Source organism: Diadema antillarum, unplaced genomic scaffold (assembly GCF_040938485.1).
Source record: "Diadema antillarum isolate AM-2024a unplaced genomic scaffold, OU_Dant_1.0 seq00001239_RagTag, whole genome shotgun sequence".
Taxonomy (NCBI): domain Eukaryota; kingdom Metazoa; phylum Echinodermata; class Echinoidea; order Diadematoida; family Diadematidae; genus Diadema; species Diadema antillarum.
This window is the reverse complement of record NW_027272026.1, coordinates 122,244-146,110: the sequence shown is the minus strand read 5'-3', so window position 1 is coordinate 146,110 and position 23,867 is coordinate 122,244. Positions and strand designations below refer to the sequence as shown.

General features: G+C 38.7%; 1 protein-coding gene across 1 annotated transcript; it reads left to right on the top strand.

Annotated features, from left to right (window-relative positions):
* Positions 1 to 6,354: 6,354 nt before the first annotated feature.
* Positions 6,355 to 21,695, top strand: LOC139745183 (uncharacterized). The gene is made up of 9 exons (XM_071655592.1): positions 6,355 to 6,443; positions 10,293 to 10,968; positions 11,504 to 11,909; positions 12,819 to 13,141; positions 14,728 to 14,908; positions 16,254 to 16,419; positions 17,524 to 17,705; positions 19,459 to 19,636; positions 20,696 to 21,695. The coding sequence occupies exons 2-9, from the start codon at positions 10,396 to 10,398 to the stop codon at positions 21,381 to 21,383; spliced, it is 2,697 nt and encodes an 898-aa protein (XP_071511693.1). The 5' UTR covers positions 6,355 to 6,443; positions 10,293 to 10,395; the 3' UTR covers positions 21,384 to 21,695.
* Positions 21,696 to 23,867: the final 2,172 nt, after the last annotated feature.

Genomic DNA, 23,867 nt, shown 5'->3' with positions numbered 1-23,867 from the left:
CCTTTATTATATAGTTGTGGTAAATTTGTCTTTCCTCTCTCCCGCCATCCGTCCGTCTTTAAAGTCAGAAAATATGCAATTCACTTTTCTTTCACTCACGAAAAGGTATCTGCACGAATAGCAGACAATGGATATGCTTACAGTAAAAGTGGACCCAGTGGACCCACAAACAACGCCATCCAGACTATTAAATGATTAGTGAGAGGACACTAATCACTCAAAATTCAGTAATGGCAACATCCAGTGGAAGTTGATGTCAGAAAGTAGTCATTCATACCACAGGGTCATCCAAGCCAAAGATCGGAATAATTTCTCTCAATCACGAGTATTTCAGAAGTTCTTTAAAATGATTAACAGACAATGAACGTTGATTTTCTCAAGTAAAGGCACATAATATTATTCTCCACTGAACTCATTCATTGTATTTGAAGATCCTGATGTCATATAAAAAACTATTTTGACTGCATTCAGAATATCAATGTCAGCAATACACTTTTCAAATTTGGACATTGACTCAAGGTTTGAAGCAGTCTTTATTTTCTCTCAAACAGTTTCTGTGCTACATCAAATCAAATGCATCATATAGTCACATGACACTAATATGGCTCATATTTCCTAATGCTATATGCGAACCTTGACGTCGAAGTTTTGATTTTGATGGCTTCTACTCATTGTCTCATTTTTCATCTCAAAGTTCACTCATATCAACTTTTAACCTGTGAATATCCAACAGTTTATCTCAGTCGATGCCCAGTCATATCGAATACACTTCATTGCCCCATGATATAGCGAATCTGATTAAGATTGCCCTCTTTGCTGGTAAAACCTACAACTCGTGTATTCACAGGCTTCCATAAATTTTGTTCAGATATCTGCAGTTCCTCAGTATTTACAACAATCTCACAACAGCCATGATAATAAACTGACTGAAATCTTGCTTTTCCGAAAGACTTGTCCTGTCACAGAGGGACAGAGTGTTTTGCCTCTTGAAAAGAGGGAATGGTATGATTACACACATTGCTCAGTCCAGACTCGGGTTCGAACCCGCGGGTCGCCTTGGTCGTAGGCAGACACGCTATTGACTGAGCCAACTCACCGCCCTGAGCCAACTCATCGTCAATAATATCTTGTTGACGGTATTATACAGTAATGGGGACTCTCGTATTTTTTTTTTTCGATTCAAGGAAGGACACCCATGTTCAGATTGAATGAGCAAAGAGTGGAATAAAAAAAAAAAACAAGTTCATTGTAAATGAAGATAATAATGATAATAAGGTCTTATTTATCCAGGGTAGCCTCTTCAGTGTTGCCACTGCTCTACCAGATGAATGTGATTATGTTTCAGATCCATTGGCTTTTGTTTCTCTTGTCAGTCAAACGATTCTTTTTTCGTTTTTCCTGTTAAGATCATGAGATATAGTTAGAGGGATGAAAAATTCTGTTGAATCGATAACATATCGATAATTTTGATTAAGAAAGTATATGTTGTTGAAGCCTTTAACTCATATATTTGATATCTCGTTAATAACAGGAATTGTACCGATAAAATTGAAAGCTATTAAAGTTATTCCAGTATTTAAAAAAGAAGATAAGCATTTCATAAGAAGTTATAGACCAATATCAATATTACTATGTTTTTAAAAAATCCTTGAAAAATTGTATATTAACCGTTTATATGTATTTTTGTCACATAACAATATTTTATGTAATTCTTAATATGGATTTCGTATACTATTTTTCAACTGAAATGGCTCTTGTAGATCTGCAGGATATATTATTCGTATAGGCCTACTGCATTAAGAATTTAATGATCATTTGCATGTTATTGATGTTTTTCTTGATTTGTCTAAAGCTGTTGATTTAATAAGTCATGAAACATTGATACAAAAGCTTGATTGTTAGGGTATTAGAGGTCTCCCATTAAAGCGGTTCAGAAGTTATTTGAATAATCGGACACAAGTTACCAGTTATCGGATACATGTGATGTTTTACATGGAGTCCCCCTTGCAGGGTTCGTATGGGGCCATTGCTATTTTTGATATTTTATTAATGATAATCCTCCGTGTAATATTTCACGTGTGGTTAATGCTGATGATTCCATATACTTTATTAATTTCTCATTTTGATTTAAATGTGTTGATAAATAATTTGAATAATGAGTTATCTAAATTTTCCAAATGGTTTAGTGATAACAGATTGATTGTAAATACGGAAAAATCAAATCATTTTCTTAAAGGTAAGAAAACAATTTCAGATTTTGAACTTTGTGATGGAAAGATGAATGATGTAAAATTATCAAGTAGAATGTACACAATTTCTAGGGGTTTAAATATTGACTGCAATTTGAACTGGAAAAAGCGAATAGCCATGATGAATAAAAGAATTTTGAGAAATATTGGAGTAATTGATAGGCTAAAAGGTATTTTACCAATGAAGGTTTTGATTTTGTTATATAACAGTTTAATTTTATCTCACTTGAATGATTGTAATGCTGTATGGGCAAAACACTCATCGATCAAATTTACGCGACACAATTATCCTTCAAAAAAGAGCAATTCGATTCTGTACAAACTCGCATTATAAAGCCCCATTAATGCCTTTGTTTTTGAATATATATCAATTGAATCAGTTCAAACATAAAATGAACCTGTTACCTGAGATGTTTTCTGGTATGTTTAAATTTGATTATCAAATTCATATAGTCACAATACACGAAATAGTAATAAATATCATTTATTTAAAGTAGATAAGTTGTATATAATGCACACACTCAGACATACTGGACCCTCATTATGAAATTCTTTGTACCGTGCAGATACAGTTACAAATTCTCCAACAACGAATATCTTTCAGAAGAATCTTAAAAGATATTTGTTATAGATGGTTAGAGTTACCATTATGAAAATAATACACGATGATTACAGATAATTTTGTGGTTTCTGCTTTCTCCACTGACCACCATTACTTAATTTCATAACGAAAATGTATTTGTGTGTGTATGTGTCTGTTTTTGTAATGTTTTGATCGTAAAGCAACATTTTTCCTCTTATTCTTTTTATTGGGAGCTACCCTGACAAGACCCTTGTCTTTTGCAGTTTCCATGTTTCAGGAAGTAGTCATCATTATATTATGTTATGTATTGCATGTTTATGTATATAGACTATTCGTTCTAAAAAACCCTGACAAGACCCTGGTCTTTTGCAGTTTCCATGTTTCAGGAAGTAGTCATCATTATATTATGTTATGTATTGCATGTTTTGTGTATAGACTACTCGTTCCCTGCATGTCCTCAGTTTGTTCATGGACCATACCATATCGAATACGACGAAGTTATATGTTTCATTGTTGCCGTAATATATACTACGAATGTCATACAATAAAAAAAATCACACACACACATACACACACACACACACAATAAGTGTCATCTAAATGCGCAATAGAAATGACGTCACTTATCTTTGAAATTGTATATCACAGAGCACACATCATATAGTAAGTTAGTCTTTAAGAAGTTCCATTTCCCGTTTTACTGTCGTTTCGGGTAATAGCAACGACAGTAAATCCTTGTTAATAACCATTCAAAAACCCTGTTCAATTTTTACCAGAAAAGCACGTGAGAATAAAGACCCTATAATTCCGTGCACATGCAGGTGTTCTTTTCAGAGAATTATATGCCATTCATAATCTATTGCATTAATTCAAGTTGGCTGCCTTAAACAGAGTAGAATCAAACGAACATTCTAAACCATGCAGGATAGTCGTCAAATCTCTGACCAAAGCAATAGGAAATAGCAATAGGAAACAATTTTCATTAAACAAAGATAGCCCTATATAGCTGATGACCAAGATGTAACCAGTGATGGTATATTATTCCGATGTGTGCATGTCATGGCTCGCTGTCGATGATAAGAACCACAAAATTATGCCTTCTCGAATGCACTCTCACCGCATATAAGCGCAGGAACGGGGGGGGGTTAAGAAGAAGAAGAAGAAGAAGAAGAAGAAGAAGAAGAAGAAGAAGAAGGAGGAGGAGGAGGAGGAGGAGGAGGAGGAGGAGGAGAAGGAGGAGGAGGAGGAAGGGGGAGGAGGAGGAAGAGGAGGAGGAGGAGAAGAAGAAGAAGAAGAAGAAGAAGAAGAAGAAGAAGAAGCACATCGTGGTTCATGTTTGACGTTGTTCAATCGCCTGACTACATAACACTGTGATAGGCTTACTATGCAATGTCAAGGTAATAGGAAGTCATCAAATGTGCATCGAAAGCGTCTTATTCTCCTGAAGGGATTCACAGCGTCACCTCTTTTATGAATTTGTAGTCCGGCTTCTATAGAAGCCGGACTACAAATTCATAAAAGAGGAGACCATCTTGTTCTCCGTGTTATATTTTGATTTCCAGAATAATCAACCCCCTCTAACGACGAAATAAGTAGCAGGTGCTAGCTGGACTGTTCTGCCCGTTCTGGTGAAGGACTATTTTTTTTTTCAATTCAATTTCAATTCTTATTTCATTTTTCGACAAAAATATAATTATAGACATCACTTTTTTTTTGGTAGCAAAAAAATTTGGTGCGTAAAACTAATAATGTAAGATGAAAAGAGTATCTACAATAATGATCCTGTAGAACCTTAGAATAATAATTAGTAGGCCTATACATTGTCATGATAATCAAGTGATCAGAGGGAAGTAAACAATTCTATTCAAAAATTCGAAAAATGGAGAGACCCACTAAAAGACAAAGCTTGTAGGATATGGGGCCCCTCAGAAGAAAAACATCAATTGAAAGCACGGAAAAGCCTTGAAACCCACTAGAAAGATAAAGCAACAAAACAGACACAATGTACACATTGAACAGTTGACAAATGGTCTGGAAACCAGACTAGTTTAATGTGGGACGTTCCCCACTAGTGAATCTCCCCCCCCCCCCCCCCCCCCCCACACACACACACACGCACACGAAACAAACATTAAAAACAAACCCTGGCCACGTTGACAGTAAAAACATGCCTAGTCGATCGTTACTTCTAAGTTATACATTCATAGGCCTACAAATTCTTATTGAAAAAAAAAAAACAACAACCTAAGGTCAGTGTACAGTATATTCTCCTTTTCCTATTCATAGAGTCAGACAAAAGATACAAAGGTATCTAACTTGCCTTTATACTTATTAAATGTGTTATCTGTGACAAAAGAGGATGTTAGAGTCACCAAAATATCTGCACATGCATGCATGATTTGTAGCCCGTATTTTTTACTTTGTCTGGGTGACTATAACAAAACAGGATTAGGCCAATATTTTATAGTTGAGCAATCACCATCCCATGTGGACACACCTATATACTATAGTCTATTGCATATTATGCAAATGTGGTGCTGAATGCTGAGACTGTTCTAACATTTTTAGTGATTAAATTATACACCAGCACTGAACGTTTCTTACGAGACATATTCATTTTATGCACTTCACGTAATAGGGCCTATGCAATGGCCTTACAAGTCTCCCCGTTGCAAACCCCCAAATGTTTAATAGTAATTCTATTTTGTTTTAAAGTTGAAATAAAAGTAAACACGTATCCTTAATTCACATCAATTTTGTCGTATTTCTTTCATTCAGCAATGATTTGTGTATCATAATTCTACTCACGTGATTGTGACATTGATAACTGGCCTATTCAGTGCATGAAAAACTTACACATTATTTAGTCATAACTTTTGTTGCTTGGGTTTTTATTCCGACAAATGAAACCTGCACCATTCCCTGATTGAATACAGCATGGAATGCACTTAAGCCCATCAAGTCTCGAAGTAACTCCGCTGCTTATTTACGTCGTATGTAGGGCAATTTGTCAATCAGTTGCAATTAAATGATTACCAAATTGATCTTAGTAACCTGGAAAGTCCGAATTCTACTGCGTATCTTATGATACTGTACTGGACAAAGAATGGACCCCGTTCATTCACTGTAACCGCAAAACATCAGAGAGAAATGTACCAAAATGTTCCATATTGAGACAGATTATATAAGGACTTTAACTTTTATCATCCTTTGCCAATTTAGGACTGAATTGATGATTGAATAGCGCACTTGATGATATGGTTTAAACGATTTTATTGCTTCTACTTGTAAGCCTTTCTTAAAACACTGCGTGTGAATACATGTAACAGTGACGATAATTTAGATACAGTCGGTTTTACTTCACACACGGACTTGATTAGATTGGCTAAGCTGGTCCAGGCGGAAATTTGCATAATAGGCCTACGTACTGTATTGCGCCGAAAATACCCGTACGCCTAGCCTACGTACACGCCGAATGGGGGATTCCCCTGGGTTGAACATGTTTTCATTATCTGCAGCACACACAGCCATGGCCCATGGCCGATATGGACAGCTACGCGAGGAAAAATCTACGAAGCAGGCAACATAGTGCACCGTAATCTTTCAAACAGGTAAGAGTCACATAATTAGAATTTCATTTCTTCAAATCATAAGTAGTCGATAGTCTGGCAGGAGCAATCAATTACCATCAGAAGCTCAAGCTAGAACTTGTAACGTTATTATTAGAAAAGTTGAACTGACTGACATTGCATTACCACACTACACTACTCGTAGCCACTACCGATGAATAGGGCCTTTACTGATCGAGTCTGCAGTAAACAATGTCAGTCACCACCTATTGTGTAAACCCAGTGCAGCAGTGGTGGCAGCTAGATGCTATTTCAACCAACATCTTCGTGCGTGTGTGTCATGGATAACAAAATTTGGTCATCCTGAGCCCAAAACACGGCGTCTAGGGTATAGACTGGAGGATATACATGTAGGGCCTAAAGGCCCAAAGACTGCAAAAGGGTATTTTTTGTTTTGTTTTTGTTTTTGTTTTGTTTTGTTTTTGTGTGTGTTGTGTGTGTGTGTGTGTGTGTTTTTTTTTTTTAAAGGGATAAAATATATTCCAGAGCAGAGCTACATTTTGTAGAGAGCGGTAGAGTCCTCCCTCCAGCCCTATCTCGATCTGTCATCGCCATGGCATGGGCCCCAAATGGCAAAGCAAAGGATTGATACTCAACCACCTCAACATAATAAATTAATTTCTACATCACTCAATCTCTCTGAGAATATAGAATGTGTCAATCGTCATGAAATGTCAATGATTGGAGTACAGTCAAACCTGTCTTAGGACAATGCTGGTGTATCAAGTTGCTGCACAGATAGCAGCATGTGTACAGTATGAAGAAAGCTGCGACTGTGTAGCAGCAGTCGAGCTTCCAACACGCAGTGTGTAACTGTATACATCAGGAGCAGGAATCCCCCAGTGGATCAAGTAGACTACATGTGTACAGTCATGAAGAATTCCAGTCCTCTATACACTAGTGTAGTGCATTATGACTGAATGAGTGATGAATGCAATGGTGGCAATCACTGAACATTGCCCATGAATGACTCATGGCATGGCTACAAAGCAGAAAAACATGTTGAATTATCAGCTCGGCTACGGCTCCATGTGGGTCTGTGGCTGCTATAGACAGGTTAGAATCTACCACGAGAAACAAATTTTGTGGCCACTGGCGGCGTTAGACAGTTGGTCACTAAATAAAGGGTCTTTAACTTTAACAGGGCTTTTCTCTTCGGGGGGGGGGGGGGGGGATTTTTCAGTGGCCACATGTACGGCAGGTGGCTGCTGTAGACAGGTGGCCGCTGAGGCAGGTTTGACTGTATGTCATGAGAAGATCAACTTGAGTGGGAACTGTTTCCAAACTATTTTAGCAAGTCGATCATTTACATTGTTTCAGCAAAATGGGTATTGAAATTGTGCATTTTAAGTGAAGCTAGTACGGTAATAGTATGATGGGGGGTTGTGTTTCCCAAAAGTTCGCGCGTGAAAACTACCTATTTTACATAGAATATGCACCCTTCTTTACCTCAAAGACTTGATATAGACTCCTCATATACTAGGCAACATACTCTGAAAACGGCGTGAGAATTCCTGGGTGCGTCATTTTCATTACCGTACAGAGTCTGTGAGACGCACTTTGATACGCGTCCGGTCCCACAACCTGTCTGGTCCCACAACGCTTGGTCATACTAGTAGTTGACTGAAAGATCAGTACTTCTGTATCTTGTCATCGGGGATATATGTTCCATGGAGAATTCGTCTACCATCACTGAATCCCCTCCTATACAGTATTTGCTAGGAGATTTGGGTGCGTTTATAGGATTTTTCTTCTGGCCAAACAGTGATTCTAGCTCGAAAAAAAAATCTTATAAACGCTCGCCGTGATTTGAAACACTGTTTTGAAACACTGTTTGTAAACGCACAAAATAGTGCGTTTACAAACAGTGTTTCTGTAGAATCAGTGTTTCAAAAATCCTATAAACGCAACCGCGATCGCAAACACTGTTTATGTGATGTCACAATGCCTTGCGCGCACCCTGTTTGACCGTTTGCCGAGGAAAAACTGCGCAGAGTGAGTTGCGCAATGGCACAGTCTGAGCGAGAGCCCCAACACGCTCAGAGAAAAAAAATACGCTCTCCTGACGAAACTGTGATTTGACAGTGTTTCAAAACAGTGTTTCAAAACAGTGATTCTGGACGCAAAATCTTATAAACGCACCCATAGACACATCAGGAGCCTGTTTCATAAAAACTCGATATGACAACTCTTGCTGGAATGGCAATTGTCATGGTAACCACAAGAATCCAGCTTCTTGAATGGCTGTTGCTATTGGAAGCTGCCATTCCAGCAAGAGTTGCCATCCTAACATCTTCTATGAAACGAGACCCAGGTGTGTACTTTGGAAACTTTTATAGTCTTTCAGTCATATTTTACATGCAATTTGCAACAATATTTATGCATGATCGGGCTACTGTAATGATCATGCTTTTGAGTGCTACATGTATGATGTTGAATGCGTGCTCTGCTCCCAGTGGAAGGGAAAGTCCCAAGGACCACCATTAGTAATTTGTCAATAGTAGTCATACTTACCCTGGTGTTATGTGTATGTTACCCCAAATGTTTCTCTTGTCATTTTTTCAAATTGTTGCCAATTGTGTGTAAATAATGTGATTTTGATTTGATTTAATAAAACATATGAATTGAAGAAAAAAAGTAATTTGTCATTCTACCTCCTCCCCATATAGTGCCATTCATATGAAGTCATGAAAAGAATTATGATAATGACATGACAGAGCTCTACAACTTCTACAACTCTATACTACTACAGTTGAACCTCTCGTATCTGGACAAGTCGGGACCGGGGCTCATCCGGATAAGGGATTTGGCCGGATACGGGAGACTCAATGCTTTATACATGTACATTATACATACACATGTACTGATGTAGCCCATTGTAGTACCACATGTAGTACAGGGGTGTATCCAGGATTTTTTCTGGGGGGGTCGTAACCAAAATTTTTGGACCTTTACCTTTGCGAGGGAGCGGAGCGACCGAGCGGGGGGAGGGTGTGGGAGGGGGGTGTCCCCCCTTCCACGGTAGGGAGTTTTTGAATTCTATATCTTAAAATGGGGCAATTTGGTGCATACAAAAGTGACTTTTTCGGCATGGCAGTGCAGCTTAGAAATAAGGTAAATTATGGCATACTAAAACTAAGTTACGAAATTTACGAGGTTTTTGACAATTTGCTGGAACACCACCTGGTCACTTTTTTTTTTCCTGTTGTAGGCCTATATAGAGTAAAAAGCCCTAAAAAAAAAATGTCTTTTACAAAAAGTGGACCTCTTGAAAATTTGGGGGGGTCGTACGACCCTCCCGACCCCCCCTTGCATACACCCATGTAGTAATGTGTATACTGCAACCTTTTCATTGTTACATTTGGGGATGTTTGGGGATGTTGAAATGTCTGAAGGTAAGCAATTTGGAAGGAAATTTGATGCAATGTATGTTAATCATATTGGAAGTAATATGTAATTCATGTGTATTTGGGTAGGAGTTCTCAAGGAGTTGGGAATCCCCCTTTCTTCCCGTAATTATTAAAAAAAAATAACGGCGAGATTGCGTCCGGATAATAGAGAGATCCGGATAAAGGGAGGCCGGATAATAGAGGTTCAACTGTACTTTTACTTCTTTTACTACAGAGACTTTAATATGATGATGATGATGATGATGATGATGATAGATGAGTGAGTAGATAAAAGAATACATCCCTGATAGACTGGATGAGTATGCAAGGGCGATTCAATAAAAAAAAAAATCCATCAAGTGATATCTAAATTGCAATTCAATAAGGATTTTGCAATTCCCCCCCCCCCCCCCCAATCTCTTTGATGATATCTTCCTTTCAGGTCCCATACCAGAGAGTGCGGAACCTGCTTTGTTGAAAATATAAACAAACAATAGAAGCCTTGCAAAGTTGACTGCAGAAGAACAAGTAGGCACAAGTGGGACATGGCAAAGTCTGACAACTCAGAGTCTTCCGCTTCAGTGGCTGAATTGCTCGTGTCAGAAAAAGAGTTGACACCTTTTGTGGGCAGAGAGATAGAGCAGACCAAGCTGTTGGATGCCTTTATCAATACAGTAAAGAAAGATGGAGGAGACAGCAAAGGTCAAAGGTCAGATTGTTCCACCAGGATGACCATCATTACTGGATGTTCATTGGTTGGTAAGTCACGCTTTGCCGTAGAAACGGCCAAGAAGCTCCAGACCAACCTGCAGCTCGAGGTTCAGATGTTTGTTCACTCTGTTGAGCTCCGCGGTCTGGGTGAATCAGCACTTGTACAGGCGCAGATGGCTTCGGCGCTGCTCCCGTGGAAATCGGATGCTTTGCAGCGGTTTCACAAGAGACTGGGGTCTCTCGAGGAGTGGCATGTGTTCATCTTGGATGGGGCAGAGGAGTTTGCCAACAACGAGCACACTGCAAAGTTTATGGACCTCTGCCAGGAAGTGATTGCAGGGTCATCAAAAGTCCTCATCATGGTCCTTTCCAGAGTCACTTTTAATTTCGTCAGGATGATGAATCAGGTTAGATCCATAGCAGCATTTATGACAAGAATGTGATATCATGGACTTAGCAGATACCAGTCAGGCATGACATGATAAAGACGATCTTTTGGAAAAGCTCTTTATAGAGATTTCCACACAAGCCTCATCTATGGAATAGATTAGGATTGTGCGGAAAGTCTCTACCCATTTAACCAAAATGCCTACCCAATTGAAACTGTCTGGTTATTAGGTATGCCAAGTACCTTATTAAGCAGTACCCAATCAAATGTGAAAACTACTGCATCGAGAATATATCACGATATTCAAATGAGGATTGTTACAGTCACACTTTGAAGACCTTATAAATGCTCATAATGGTAATGTCTTTTTATGTAGTATGTAGTGGAAGAGAAGAATGTCTTCTTGTGCATTTAATGTTTTGCCCCATTTTTCTCTCTCTCTTCTTTCATTCTTTAAAACAACAACAACATTTAATGTTAAAACATTCACATTATGTAGCGCAGAAAGTCTTTAAAAGCATTCTTAATAACGTTCCATTGTTTTAATCAAACAGGTGCTACCAATAAGGTTGGACCCACTTTCACCTTGTGCGTCCAGACAGCTCCTTGTTACCATGGCTCCAAATGTCATCCCAGAGTCAGAGGAAGGAGATGCAAACCATCGCGACGTCGAGAAGATCATCCGGTGTTGCGGGGGAATCCCCTTCGCCTTGGAGCTTGCAGGAGCGGAGATGAGGGACGGGAGGAAGACTGTGGCGGAGATCGCCGCCGATCTGAGCCACAAGCATGATGTCAAGGCGGAAGGGTGCACGCGGTGCGAGGCGGCCGGTGAAGCTAATGTCTGCTCCGGGCGGGCGCGGAGGGTCCTTGAACCACTGATTGGTGGAGCCTTGAAGAGTCTTAGCTCCACCCTCAGGAAGCATTTGGCTGAGCTAGCAATCATCCCTTCCTCATTCACAGGTTCAGAGATTCTTCTGCATAATATATAGCCCCCTTTTTACTCATATAGCCCACCCTGTGCTATCCTTGTATAGGACTGGATTTTCCTCAACCCCTAGCTTTTCTCCCTTGTATTTGTTAGCGTGCACGAAAAGTGAAATATGGTTTAAAAGTGCATGTATTGTTGCTAATTTCAATTGCAAATTCTGAAAGCTGCATGTTCTATGCAATGTGTAATGAATGTTCATGAGACAGGCATTATGCACAGCAAAGGTGGCATGGAGGTTTTTAGAACAAACCATGCGCTCCTCAATGCAAAGACACATTTAATATACTGTAAAAGTGGACATTTTTGTGGTGTGGAAATTTTCGCGCATTTTGCGCCACCAGAAACCAGCGCGAAAATAAAAACATGCGAATATTTTTGCACGTCATATGTGGTTCATTAATAAATGTCTTGATTCCGCGGAATTAAAGATGCGAAATTCATCTTGCCCAGCAGAGCGCGAAAAATTACTTGCACGAAAATTACCACATTTTTGATTAAACTGTAAAAGTGGATATTTTTGCTTACGTAATTTTTTGCACTCAGCCGGGTAAGACGAGTTTTGCATTTTCTAATTCGAAAGAATCAAAACATCGACTACTGGTACTGTGGTACATATGACAAGCAGAAGTATTCACATGCTTTTATTTTTGTTATAGTTTCTGGTTTGCGCGACATGTGCAAAAACTTTCATCACTGGGAAAATTTCCATTTTATAGTAGATATATTTTAATCAGGATCAAGGTGGTCATTGTTGCATAACAAAGGAATCAGTTCTCTAACAAAATCAACTTGTGATAATTTCGTATTAGCACCTACAGCTCTGTGGCATTGTGTTTTCCATCTGTTTTAACTGCCTCGAATCGTTCTTACCTGATTCCCAGATGATGCTGCAGCTTACATCACCAACATCCACCCAACATCATTCACCAAGAGAGATCTCCTCCTCCCGCTGCACTCCCGCTCCCTCGTCGCCGTGGAGACGCTCACCAACCGCTTCAGCCTGAACTCCTTCCTCCGGTGCTTCATCGAGGAGCGCTACAGCCTGCTCCTCACCCCGCAAGATGCGCGACTGGTGCGAGGGCGCTATTGTGGGTTCTACGCTCGCCTCCTGCAGCGCACGGCGGAACTCTTGGAGCAGGAAGGAGCATGCAAGTCAATCCCCATCTTTATCACTGAGCTTCAGAACATGCAGAAGCTTTTGCAGGTTTGCTTTTCACCAGTGGCAACCTTTAGGCCCTACACTAATCTGCTAGTGCCCCTTGCTCAGACTGACTTATTAATGGTAAACTAATTATCAAATACATGATTTCTGAAGAATAATCAACACCAGGGCCTGCTTTTTATGTTTTTTTGTATTACTATTATCACGATGATCTTCATTATTATTATACCCCCGCCAAACGAAGTTTGAAGGGGGTATATAGGAATCAGCGGACGGTCGGGCGGTCGGGCGGTCGGTCGGGCGGTCGGTCGGGCGGTCGGTCCGTTGCAAATCTTGCGTCGCGAACTACTTCCTCAGTTTTCAACCGATTCCCATAAAACTTTTGGCACAGATGTGTGCCTTGGGTTGTAGATGTGCAAGACGTATTTTTTGACAGTACCCAAAAGTATATTGCCATGGTAACGGCATATTATGGGCAAAAATGGGTACAAATCTTGCGTCTCGAACTCCTCCCACAGTTTTTGATCAATTTTTATGAAATTAGGTACAAATGTTCATCTGAATATGTTAATGTGCAAGACACATATTTCCGCAGTGGCAAAAATAGGGCAAAATGCTTCATGGCAAAACTGCTTCATCAGTGTTCTTCCAATTTTCATGGAATTCATATTGAATGTTTGTCTTAGGATATAGGTCAGCATGACACATTTCTTGACAGTGACAAAGAGTATGTTGCCATGGTAACAGCTCACATATTATGAGCCAAAATGATGGAAAATTTTGTGTTGCAAACTACTTCCTCAGTTTTTGCCCAATTTCCATGAAACTTGGTACAGATGTGTGCCTTTGGTTGTAGATGTGCAAGACGCATTTTTCGACAGTACCCGAAAGTATGTTGCCATGGTAACGGCATATTAATGGCAGAAGATCAAGGAAAGATCATGCGGATTTAACTACTTCCTCAGTTTTTTTACCAAAGCCTATGAAATGTTGTTTTGACCAAAGCTTATGAAATGTTGTAGCGACATTTCTAGTTATTATTATTATTGTTATTATTATTATTATTATTATCATTATTATTATCATTATTATTATTATTATTATTATTATTATTATTATTATTATTATTATTATTATTATTATTATTATTATCATTATTATTATTAAATTATCATCATCATCATCATCATCATCATCATCATCATCATTATTGTTATTAACTTAGTAACTATTAGTAACTATATTATATTGTTGCGATTTAATAAGTAGAGATTTACATCATAGAGTAAATAGTGAAGAGATCAAAACCTCCCAAAAGTTCATGGCATATGCGGTCAATTTCAAATCATCGTACATACTGAGAACTTAGAAATCAACAATCAAAACTTACTTAATAAACTGTTACCATTATTCAAAGTGCTAAGTTAGTCATCTTTTTTTTGGCCTGTGCATAAGTCAACATTTGCACGAGTTGATGCACTTTCTCCATTTCCCATATGTATTGATTCATGCTGGGTTTAATCAGTACGTATGTGCCTGCTTATTGTAGAAATAATGTCAGTGGAATGACGATATATGTTTCGTAAGTCTGGATTTGTTTCCCACAAATGGGCATTCACTGTCTCCAGGAGGCCTTACACTGCCCCGAGGAGAGCTACACCCTCTTCATCGAGGTTGCCTACCAGGCTCGTCAACTCATCCTCCAGTTCATCCCCAACCATGATGCCATCAAATTCTATGAGGTCTGCCTTGAGGCAGCCAAGCTGAGGAAGGACAAACTCCGTCAAGCGAGAATCCTCATTTCGTTGGGTAAGGGAGCCGGTATCCCAGGGTGATGTGAAACTCCATCCTGTGGTTGTGTTGACTTTCTAACTCTATATGTGCCTGGGAACTTGCCCATTTTTTTTCCAGTTGTTTTAAAGGTCCTGTTTACCTTTGGGAGCTAGCAGTGATTTAAAAATTTTCAAGATATCACATTTGATGCATATGTGTGTGTGTAGGTCTCTTGTGTCACAAAACATCCTACCATACAAAATTTTTGCACTAAAAGCCTAAAATATAAGGAGATATATATTATCAGTATCTTTCTCATTAAACTGTAACTGTAGACGGTTTGGTCTGGAAACATTTTTATTATAACTATTGTTCACATTTTGTGTATTTAACAGTACCAGGTACTTAACATTGATTATACGGATTCAAATTTTTAAATGGTTGTTTCTATCCCTAACACACATTTTAGAACTATTTTAAAGCACTATAATGCTGTTTTTTTTTTTTCTTCTGGAAATGGTAAATTTTGCCTTTAAGATAATACCCCTAATATTTACCTTATTGCAAGTTGAGTGATATGAATGAATTTAACTAATTCAAGCTAAACTTTCACATCATAAGATATGCAAGAAAATTGAGAGTTGCAAATTTAATGTTGATAAGGGTGTAAATTCTGCCACAACATCCTCCCCAATCACTTAATGGGTTAAATTTTCCCAGTGCTCAGGAATTGCACCCAGACATGACTTCCTTACCTTACCATGATAATATGTGCTCTCAGTTGGCGTGTGAATAGTTACAATGTATATCTTTGAGGTGTCATTCTTGATTTTGAAAATGATAAGTTTTAGTAATAGAAATGACAATAATAACAGGAAAGCATAATGATGATGATATTGTGATAGTTATTGTCATGTATCATATCAATATAGTAAATATGATTACTATTTCTATCATGTCTACTTATAAAAGCAATGCCTATGTCATCATGTCTTGATCATGCTCAAAGCATCTGACAACCTACTTCTTGTACTGTAAAAGTGGATATTTTCGCATGACTAATTTTTCGCGCTTGGCCGGGTAAGAAGAGTTTCGCGTGTTTTTAGTTCCGCGGAATCAAGACATGACGCACAGCAACATATGGCTGGCAAAAATATTTGCGTGCTTTTATTTTCGCGGTAGTTTCTGGTTGCACGAAATGCGCGAAAATTTCAACACCGCGAAAATTTCCACTTGTACAGTATCAGAAATGTTGCATTATGTGCGGTGTGCAAAAGTTTATAGACAGCTGGGAGCTCTCATGTAGAATATACAAATGTATGTGAGTACATTCAGACTTGTGTCAACCCAGCTGAAATGTGTTGTCTAAATATCTGTGCAGGTCGCTTGGTGCGCTATGTCGATGGCGACATGCAGTATGCAGAAAATGTGTACCGTGAGGCCCTCGGCCTGCTAGCGCCCTCTGGAGACAGCTTGGACCATGCCGCCACTCTCTCTGTCCTTGGATTCCACTTCTTTGACAGTGCCAAACCCAAACTTGCCATAAGGTAAACGTGTTAAATGGTATACAAAAAGTGAACGGTCATGAGTGCAAAATCTTGTTCCATTGCACGAGTAAAGACCATACACTATTTGTTTGATACAACACCTCGAACGTCAACAAATATGGTCCACACAGATTCTTGAATTATGCACAGAAATGGTAACCATTTTCTATGAAACACGAGTGAGTACCCGCACAGTCACAGTGTACGTACATATGCAAAGCTGATCGGTTGAATTTGTTTTGCAAAAATAAGTGCATCAATGACGAAAGTATGCAAATGTTTGTATATTGTGACATCAGAACCGTGCGATGGAACAAAAACTGAAGTCAATTGGGAGTTAAACACGGAAGTCAATGGAAATGGGTGACGTCAACTGTGTGCTATCCATTTTTGCTCAAATAAAATTGCATGGCTGACAGCCCAGTGTGCGATGAAACTTTTAACTAAAATTAATGTTACGTGATGGGCAATCGACCGATTGGATAGCCACATTCTTTCTAGGTGTTGTATAATAGCTATTATCAGCTTGTTCCGTGAGTGTATTTGTAAGTATATTATGGAGCAGAATCCATCAAACAAAACTAGGAGAGTGCAGTCAAGGCCGACTGCCATTACACACACACAGTCATTCATCTCACTGCAACAGAAATACCAAAGGTCATGTTCAGCTATCTAAAATTAACAAGTGACATTGCTTCTGATTTGCAAATACGTTTTCAATCAAATGTCCTACTTGCAATTCATTGCAGTCATGATAGTAGTTTCTCTAAAAACAACTTGCATTGTGTGATCTAATAATAATGATAACAATGATGATTCTAATGATGTTAATGATGATAATGTTGTTGAAAATGTTGATAATGTTGGTAACCAAAGACACAGATGTATTTTGTGCATATGAATATTTACATTTTTCAACATTATCTAGCCTTTTGAAAGTTGTGCCAGAGCAAGTAAGGCCTTTTTCTTTTGCTTGTTAACTGATGAAACCCAGAAATTTCACCAGAAATATAAACTGGCCCCCTGCTTCTAAAAGTGCGGTGCCGGCCATCTGATGTATCTCTGGCTCTCACAATCTCTATCTATCTCTCTTTTTCTCTCAAGTTACCAGCTAGAGAGTTTGGCAATGATCCAGAGACTGGAGAAAAGCATGCCATCTGGGATGAATGCATCTGGTGACCATGGCAACGGGGTGCTGCCCGATGTGGATGCCCAGAAGAAAAAGCTGCTCAGAGTGAAGGCGCAGACGCTGGAAGAGCTGGCATGTGTTCATGCCAGACTTGATGGTGAGATATTTACATGTTTTCACTTTTTTTCTTGTCTTAGCAATTTGCAGCAATAATGAAGCAATGTTTTGAAAGAATGTTTCAAAAGCAATTGAAGCAACTTGGGTAAACAATGTGACTTTTGTAAATGGCCTTGCAATATTCAAGAATTTGAATGTGGAGTGAGATCAGTGAGTCAAGTTTTTCTGCGAGTATTTGCTTGTACAGTGCACTCCCGTTATAACGAAATGCTGTTTTCTTTCGTTATAACCGAACAAATATAATATATAACGAAAACGAGGAAGCCACGCTGAATACTCGTCATACACTGGAAAGATATGTGAACAATACAACAAATAGTTATTTAATTTCAGATTATTGTATTACAATAATGCAAGTTTCCCTCGGAAACTGTGCGTGACACACCAAGCGAACACACTGTGGTGTGACATGTTCGGCCATGCAGAGACGCTATAAATGCTTGTTCCGCTACGTACATTTACGAAAGCGATCCTGAGTTTGCTGTAACAGAGCTCATTTCTTTTGTTTTTCTTTGTCAGTGGCGCTCGGAAAAGACTTCATTATAACAAAAATTTCGCTATAACCGCGTTCGTTTATAAGCAAGTTTTGTACAATAGACTATAATGGCGATAATTTGGGGACCAGAGGTTTTACTTCGTTATAAAGAAATTTCGTGATAGCCTTGTTCGTTGTAATGGGAGTGCACTGTAATGATCGAGACTTTCCAGTTTCCAGGAAATGGAATGGTCTGGAAATTTCTAGCAAACATGCAGTGTACTTTAGTAGTTGAGCAGGGTTTACATGTAATGACTTTTACACTTGTAGCTATTTTGTTTGACACTAATTAACTTGTTGTATGTTTGTGGTGACACAACATTTGTTCCTGGGACAACTGCAGTCTTATTCTCTCAAAGGACTTAGGGTTGTGATCGATGGGGTTTAGGTTTAGTGCATGGTTAAGACTAGGGTTAGGGTAATTTTTGTGGGTAGAATGTATGTTTGGCGTAGCATGCACATATTTCATGTTAGCATGCAGCAATTGTCGCAGGAGCAAATGTAATGGAAACATGTATGTTGAAATCTGTAAGCTATCACAGCCAAGGTATGACTGTAAGAATATCCTCGGGCCGGCCATCTTTTCAAGCAATGCTTATAATGGCGGCCCTCTGCATAATCGTTTCTTAACTATAAATGTTATTCTTATCACTGCTGCATAGACATGCATACTGTATATTAAATCTCCTTCATAACATTGTTTATGCTAGTCAAAAGACTGTGTTAAATCTATTTTATATATTTCCTACATGTTCATGATTATGTACTTATATGTATCGTGGTTTAGGCAAGTCAAACGACTCTGCGTTGAATTTACTTTGTATATTTCCTGCATCTTCATGATTATGTAACTTATGTATATTGATTTGCAGAAAATAAAGTGTCTATCAAACAAACAAGAATATCCAATGCATGTAAATGACGATAAGATATTTGATCATCCTGCTTTCTGCCAGAAGAATATTGAACATTATTGGAAGACATATCATCATTCTAAAGTAATCTACATCAAGATAGACTGACAATAGAGACTAAAAAAATCACAAGATTCATTATCACTTAATACAGATTATGTTGCCCCATATACCCATGTCTGTGTCAGAATAAGCCTCATGTATGTCAAATACACAGCAGATATGCATATACAGACATGTGCATTATTTTCAAAACTGAATTTTACTGGGGTTTGAACTCACAGGGAATTTGAAGGAAGGCATAGCGTGTCATGAGGAGAGTATCCGCACTCAGCGGCAGCTCTGGGACGATCACCTTAACATCGGGCAAAACCTCTACTGCCTGGCCATTGTCTACCAGCAGCTTGGCAGGAAAGATGACGCCACGCGTTGTGCCTTCCAGAGTCTAAAGATCATGGAAAGGTGCGAGCCTGTAGATAGCAGAGGGAGGGGTGTGGGAGGGAGTGTTACTCCCAATTCCCAGTGGTAAGGAACTTTACCATTTTTTAAGCTGCCAATTGTACAATCTGGCGCATTACAGTCAATATCATATTTTGACTTTGAGCAGTTTTGGAAAGCACACCATGACATCGCCATATCCATGGACATTTCTCCCTTCAGGGTCTACATCAATTTTTGCAGTTCCCAATTCACCTTGCCCTGAGATATGGTTGTTGCTGGATTCAGGCACTGATAACACTTAAGATGTATAAAACAAATAATGAATGGTACCGTATTTGTTGATGCAATGGAACAATATTTTGATTGGTGAAAGATCCGTGCGAATTTTTTGCTTGTGATATGTAATATAATTTTTGATTTCAAGGTAGGCTTGTTTTAGGTGTGAAACTGGCATAGTGTATTTGTAGTTTTCTTCACGTTTGCTAGTCTCGTAGTGTGTGTGATTGATGTTGAAATAGGGACCAGTGACCTAGACTGTAGTAGAGTGCTGCCAAAACCCTTAGCCATCTTATTAGCAGTGGTGAGCTTTTTGAAGTGCTTGCTCAATTATCTTGACTGTCTGTAAAATCAAAAACTTGCAGAATTCATCATACCCGGCCGAGCATGAAAAATCACTTGTGCAAAAAATGTCCACTTTTACAGTGCTTGCTTGGAAGAGATTCCTGGGAAGGAGAAATGCGTGCTCTTTCAAATTCCAAAATGACAGCTGAGTCATGCTTTGAGGTACTGTTGTCCCTTAGTGGATTAGACCATTGACTCTTGATCAGTAGGTCTTTGGTTCAAGTCTACCACCAGCAGCTGTTGTGTCCCTGATGGGCAAGGCACTGGGCCTAGCTCATTGTCTTAAATAGTCCTTTGAAGTGGATGTAAAGCCAATTAATCCCATGCTATCTTGCTCAAAAGCATTTAAGTGCTTCTGTAGCGGCCACATAAAAAAACCCCGAAACAAATAAACTTGCGCTTTGGAAAGTAGGCCTTCGTGTAATAACCCTCCTAACGTCTATTCATATCTCTACACAGACTCTGCACCCAGCCCTGTCCCACTCTCATCGTGTGCTACACCATTGTTGCAGAGGTCATCTGCAGCTGCCAGGGAGACATAGAGGGCGCCCTAAAGTACATCAATAAGGCGTGGCGCGTGCAGGAGCACATCCAGACTCGCAGCATCCTCCGTTACTGCCTCCTCTATGCTCACGCCAAGATTCTGGTTCTGAAAGGTGACGTGGCGAAAGCCCTGAAGATGTACCGAGACGGATACAAGATTGCGATCAAGATTCTCGGGCGGCACCTGAACACCGCCCGGGCCTTGCAGTCGGAAGGCTGGGCCGCCTTGCAGACTGGGGATCTCTCGGGGGCCATGGATGCACTCCTGAGGTGCCTGGAGATGCGGGAGTCCGAACTGAAGACGATGAAGTGGAACGTGGAGATTGCGGAGACCCTGGAGACGCTTGGTGACGTCTGCCTGGCTGGGGGCGACATTCCATCGGCCGTTGACTACTACCATCGCTGCGGTGATGCGCTTAATGTCCCCATCAAGCGCTACACAAAGTTAAAGGCTGATGCTGCGCAGGAAGTGAGGGAGCTACAGGAAATGGTGTCCAAGAAATGTGACATCGTTTCCATGGCAACCAGAGATTGGGCTGAGGAACAGCCGGATTTGATGACAAAAACTGTCATTTATGAATACAACTACTGGCCAATGACATAAGGGCTGGAGTGCAGTGTGAGAGAAATTTGTCACAAGCACAAGAGTATGTGAAGCTTCCAAATGTAAATGTGAGAGGGCATAAGTTTGAGAAAAAGACAATAAGGAAAAAAATAAGAAAAAACTAAGGGGAAAGATAGGCAGGGCCAGACAGGACAGAGAGAGAGGGAGCCCTTGAAATAACAGTAAAAACCTCAAATTGACAAAGTAGACTCGTGTAAATTTCAGTTTATTCTATTACTGTAAAAGTGGAAATTTTCGCGGTGTTGAAATGTTTGCGCATTTCGTGCAACCAGAAACTAGCGCGAAAATAAAAGCAAGCGAATATTTTTGCTTGCCATGTGTTCCAGTAGCTGCGGAATTAAAAACACGCGAAACTCTCCTTACTTGGCTGAGCGCGAAAAATTAGTCACACAAAAATATCAACTTTTACAGTATTGAAGATTATCAACAGCAAACAAAATTACGGTGTTGGTAAGAACTAGAATGATCACAGATTCTGCTGACTTTCTCATGTGTTATAATATTATTTTTTTTTCATTTGTTATATATTCATGTATATATTTTAACTCATTGAAGACTGATATGTAAAGTAAATGTTGTGTACTGTGCTCGCCTGTCTTCTGCAATATTTCTTTTTTTTAAATAAATCTGTTTTATAGTCTCTCATCTTTGCTGTATACTTTTGAGCAGCAGAGAACCTGTCTTCTTATTTTCTATTTTTTTATTACCATAGAAACCTTCCTCAGAGAAAAATTGAACTAGCAATTATTCACACTAACATATAATTATGCAGAAAAAGGGTCAAAGGTCAGTAATTCTACTGCAAGGTGTTCAAAAGGCATGGACTGATTGTAGATGAAAACAAATATGACACATGTGCCTTATCACAAAATTTTGTTTATGGTTGTAATGATAACAATAATGATTATTGTGATAATCTTGATATGGTATGGAGTAATAATAGCAATAATTAAAGCAATAGTAATAATGAAAACAGTAAAATAAAATCCAAGGTATCCTAACGATGATGATAACAATATTTTCTTATTTGACTCCGGCCATGTTTATACTGTTCTACATGAGCTGCTGTGCAGTTATCCATGTCCTGTTATACACTTAGGACAAAAGGAAAATTGGGTGGTTATCTCATCCAATGATGAATTTGCCCGCTAGGTTGGGTTCAAACAAACCTATGACTTTAGCCAATGACTATTCCCATGCCAAATTGGACTATTTCTTTTAGTAACATATAAAATTTGTTGGATAGATTGGACTCTTTTATAACATTATTATTCTTATTCATTTTTTTTTTTACAGGAATTGAAATCTTTTATGTTGTGATGGCAGGAAAAGTAGCAATTAAAGATAATGAAATGGAAAATCAAAGAATGTTTTTTGATATCTAGTTTTAAAGCTAGGAGAAATTCAAGCCTAAGTTTAAATACATTGATTTTTATTTTTATTATTATTATTATTATTATTATTATTATTATTATTATTTTTTTATTATTTTTTTTTTTTTTGGGGGGGGGGAGGATACCAAATGCTGTTTTGTGTGTATGTGTGTGAGTGAACATGTGTGTGTTTAGGTCTATATACTATGGAAATGTAGCAAGGTGTTATGTGGACCATTCCATCATTCAATGTATGTGAAGATGGATATTCTGATATTACCACAGAAGTGCCTAGGGAGTATATATCTGATTGAAACTATGTATATATGTGTGTGTATTAGTCTCCACCTGCAATATTTGTGAATTTCACTCTGAAATAAAACTTTGAGGAATTTTTAATCCATTTTTCCTACACGTCAGGTCACAGATAATTCTCCTGCAGGAGTAGATCACAGAACAGAAGGTGCTATTAATATCTGTCCAGTTTTTATAGCGTGTTCTCAGCACTGAAATGAAGAGGAAGCATCATTACCTACCACATCCCCCTCCCAAGAAAATGAAACATTTCATATATCATCATTGTGCTCCTGCAACAGTATTAAAGTTGTGACTTGCAGTATTGGATAGACCAAGTTGAGAGTTCTCCTTGTATATGATGGAATTCAAATATGCATTCAAGATACCCATATGCAATGATGCTTTTAAGGGAAATATCACCTTAGTTTCATATCATATTATTATAATTTGCTCTTCTTTTTTATTCATTTTTTTTTTTGTAATAATTGACCCAATGAAATTAGCTGTAGACGGATCAAGAGCTACTGAAATATATTGTCCATGAAAAATGTAAATTACATATCTTCACAAGAGAAATGTAATTTTCTTATGCTGTTGCACATTGTTGATGCAAAGGGTATTTAGGGGAAACATGTATGCAAGATGGATTTGGTCTACACTTGAAACGGCCAGCAATATTTTTTGTTTGTCACATCTTTGCCTCTTTGCCAAAAAAGGTGACCCTTAAAGTGGGCATGAAAGCAAAGTAAAGTTCACAGAGTAATCACTGTTCTATTTTGCACAGAAAGTTTTT

Excerpts from the sequence above, each read along its gene's own strand:
- LOC139745183 (XM_071655592.1), top strand. The coding sequence starts at position 10,396 with ATGGCAAAGTCTGACAACTCAGAGTCTTCCGCTTCAGTGGCTGAATTG. Across the intron at positions 10,969-11,503 it reads TCGTCAGGATGATGAATCAG|GTGCTACCAATAAGGTTGGA; the intron begins GTTAGATCCATA and ends TTAATCAAACAG. Across the intron at positions 11,910-12,818 it reads CATCCCTTCCTCATTCACAG|ATGATGCTGCAGCTTACATC; the intron begins GTTCAGAGATTC and ends CCTGATTCCCAG.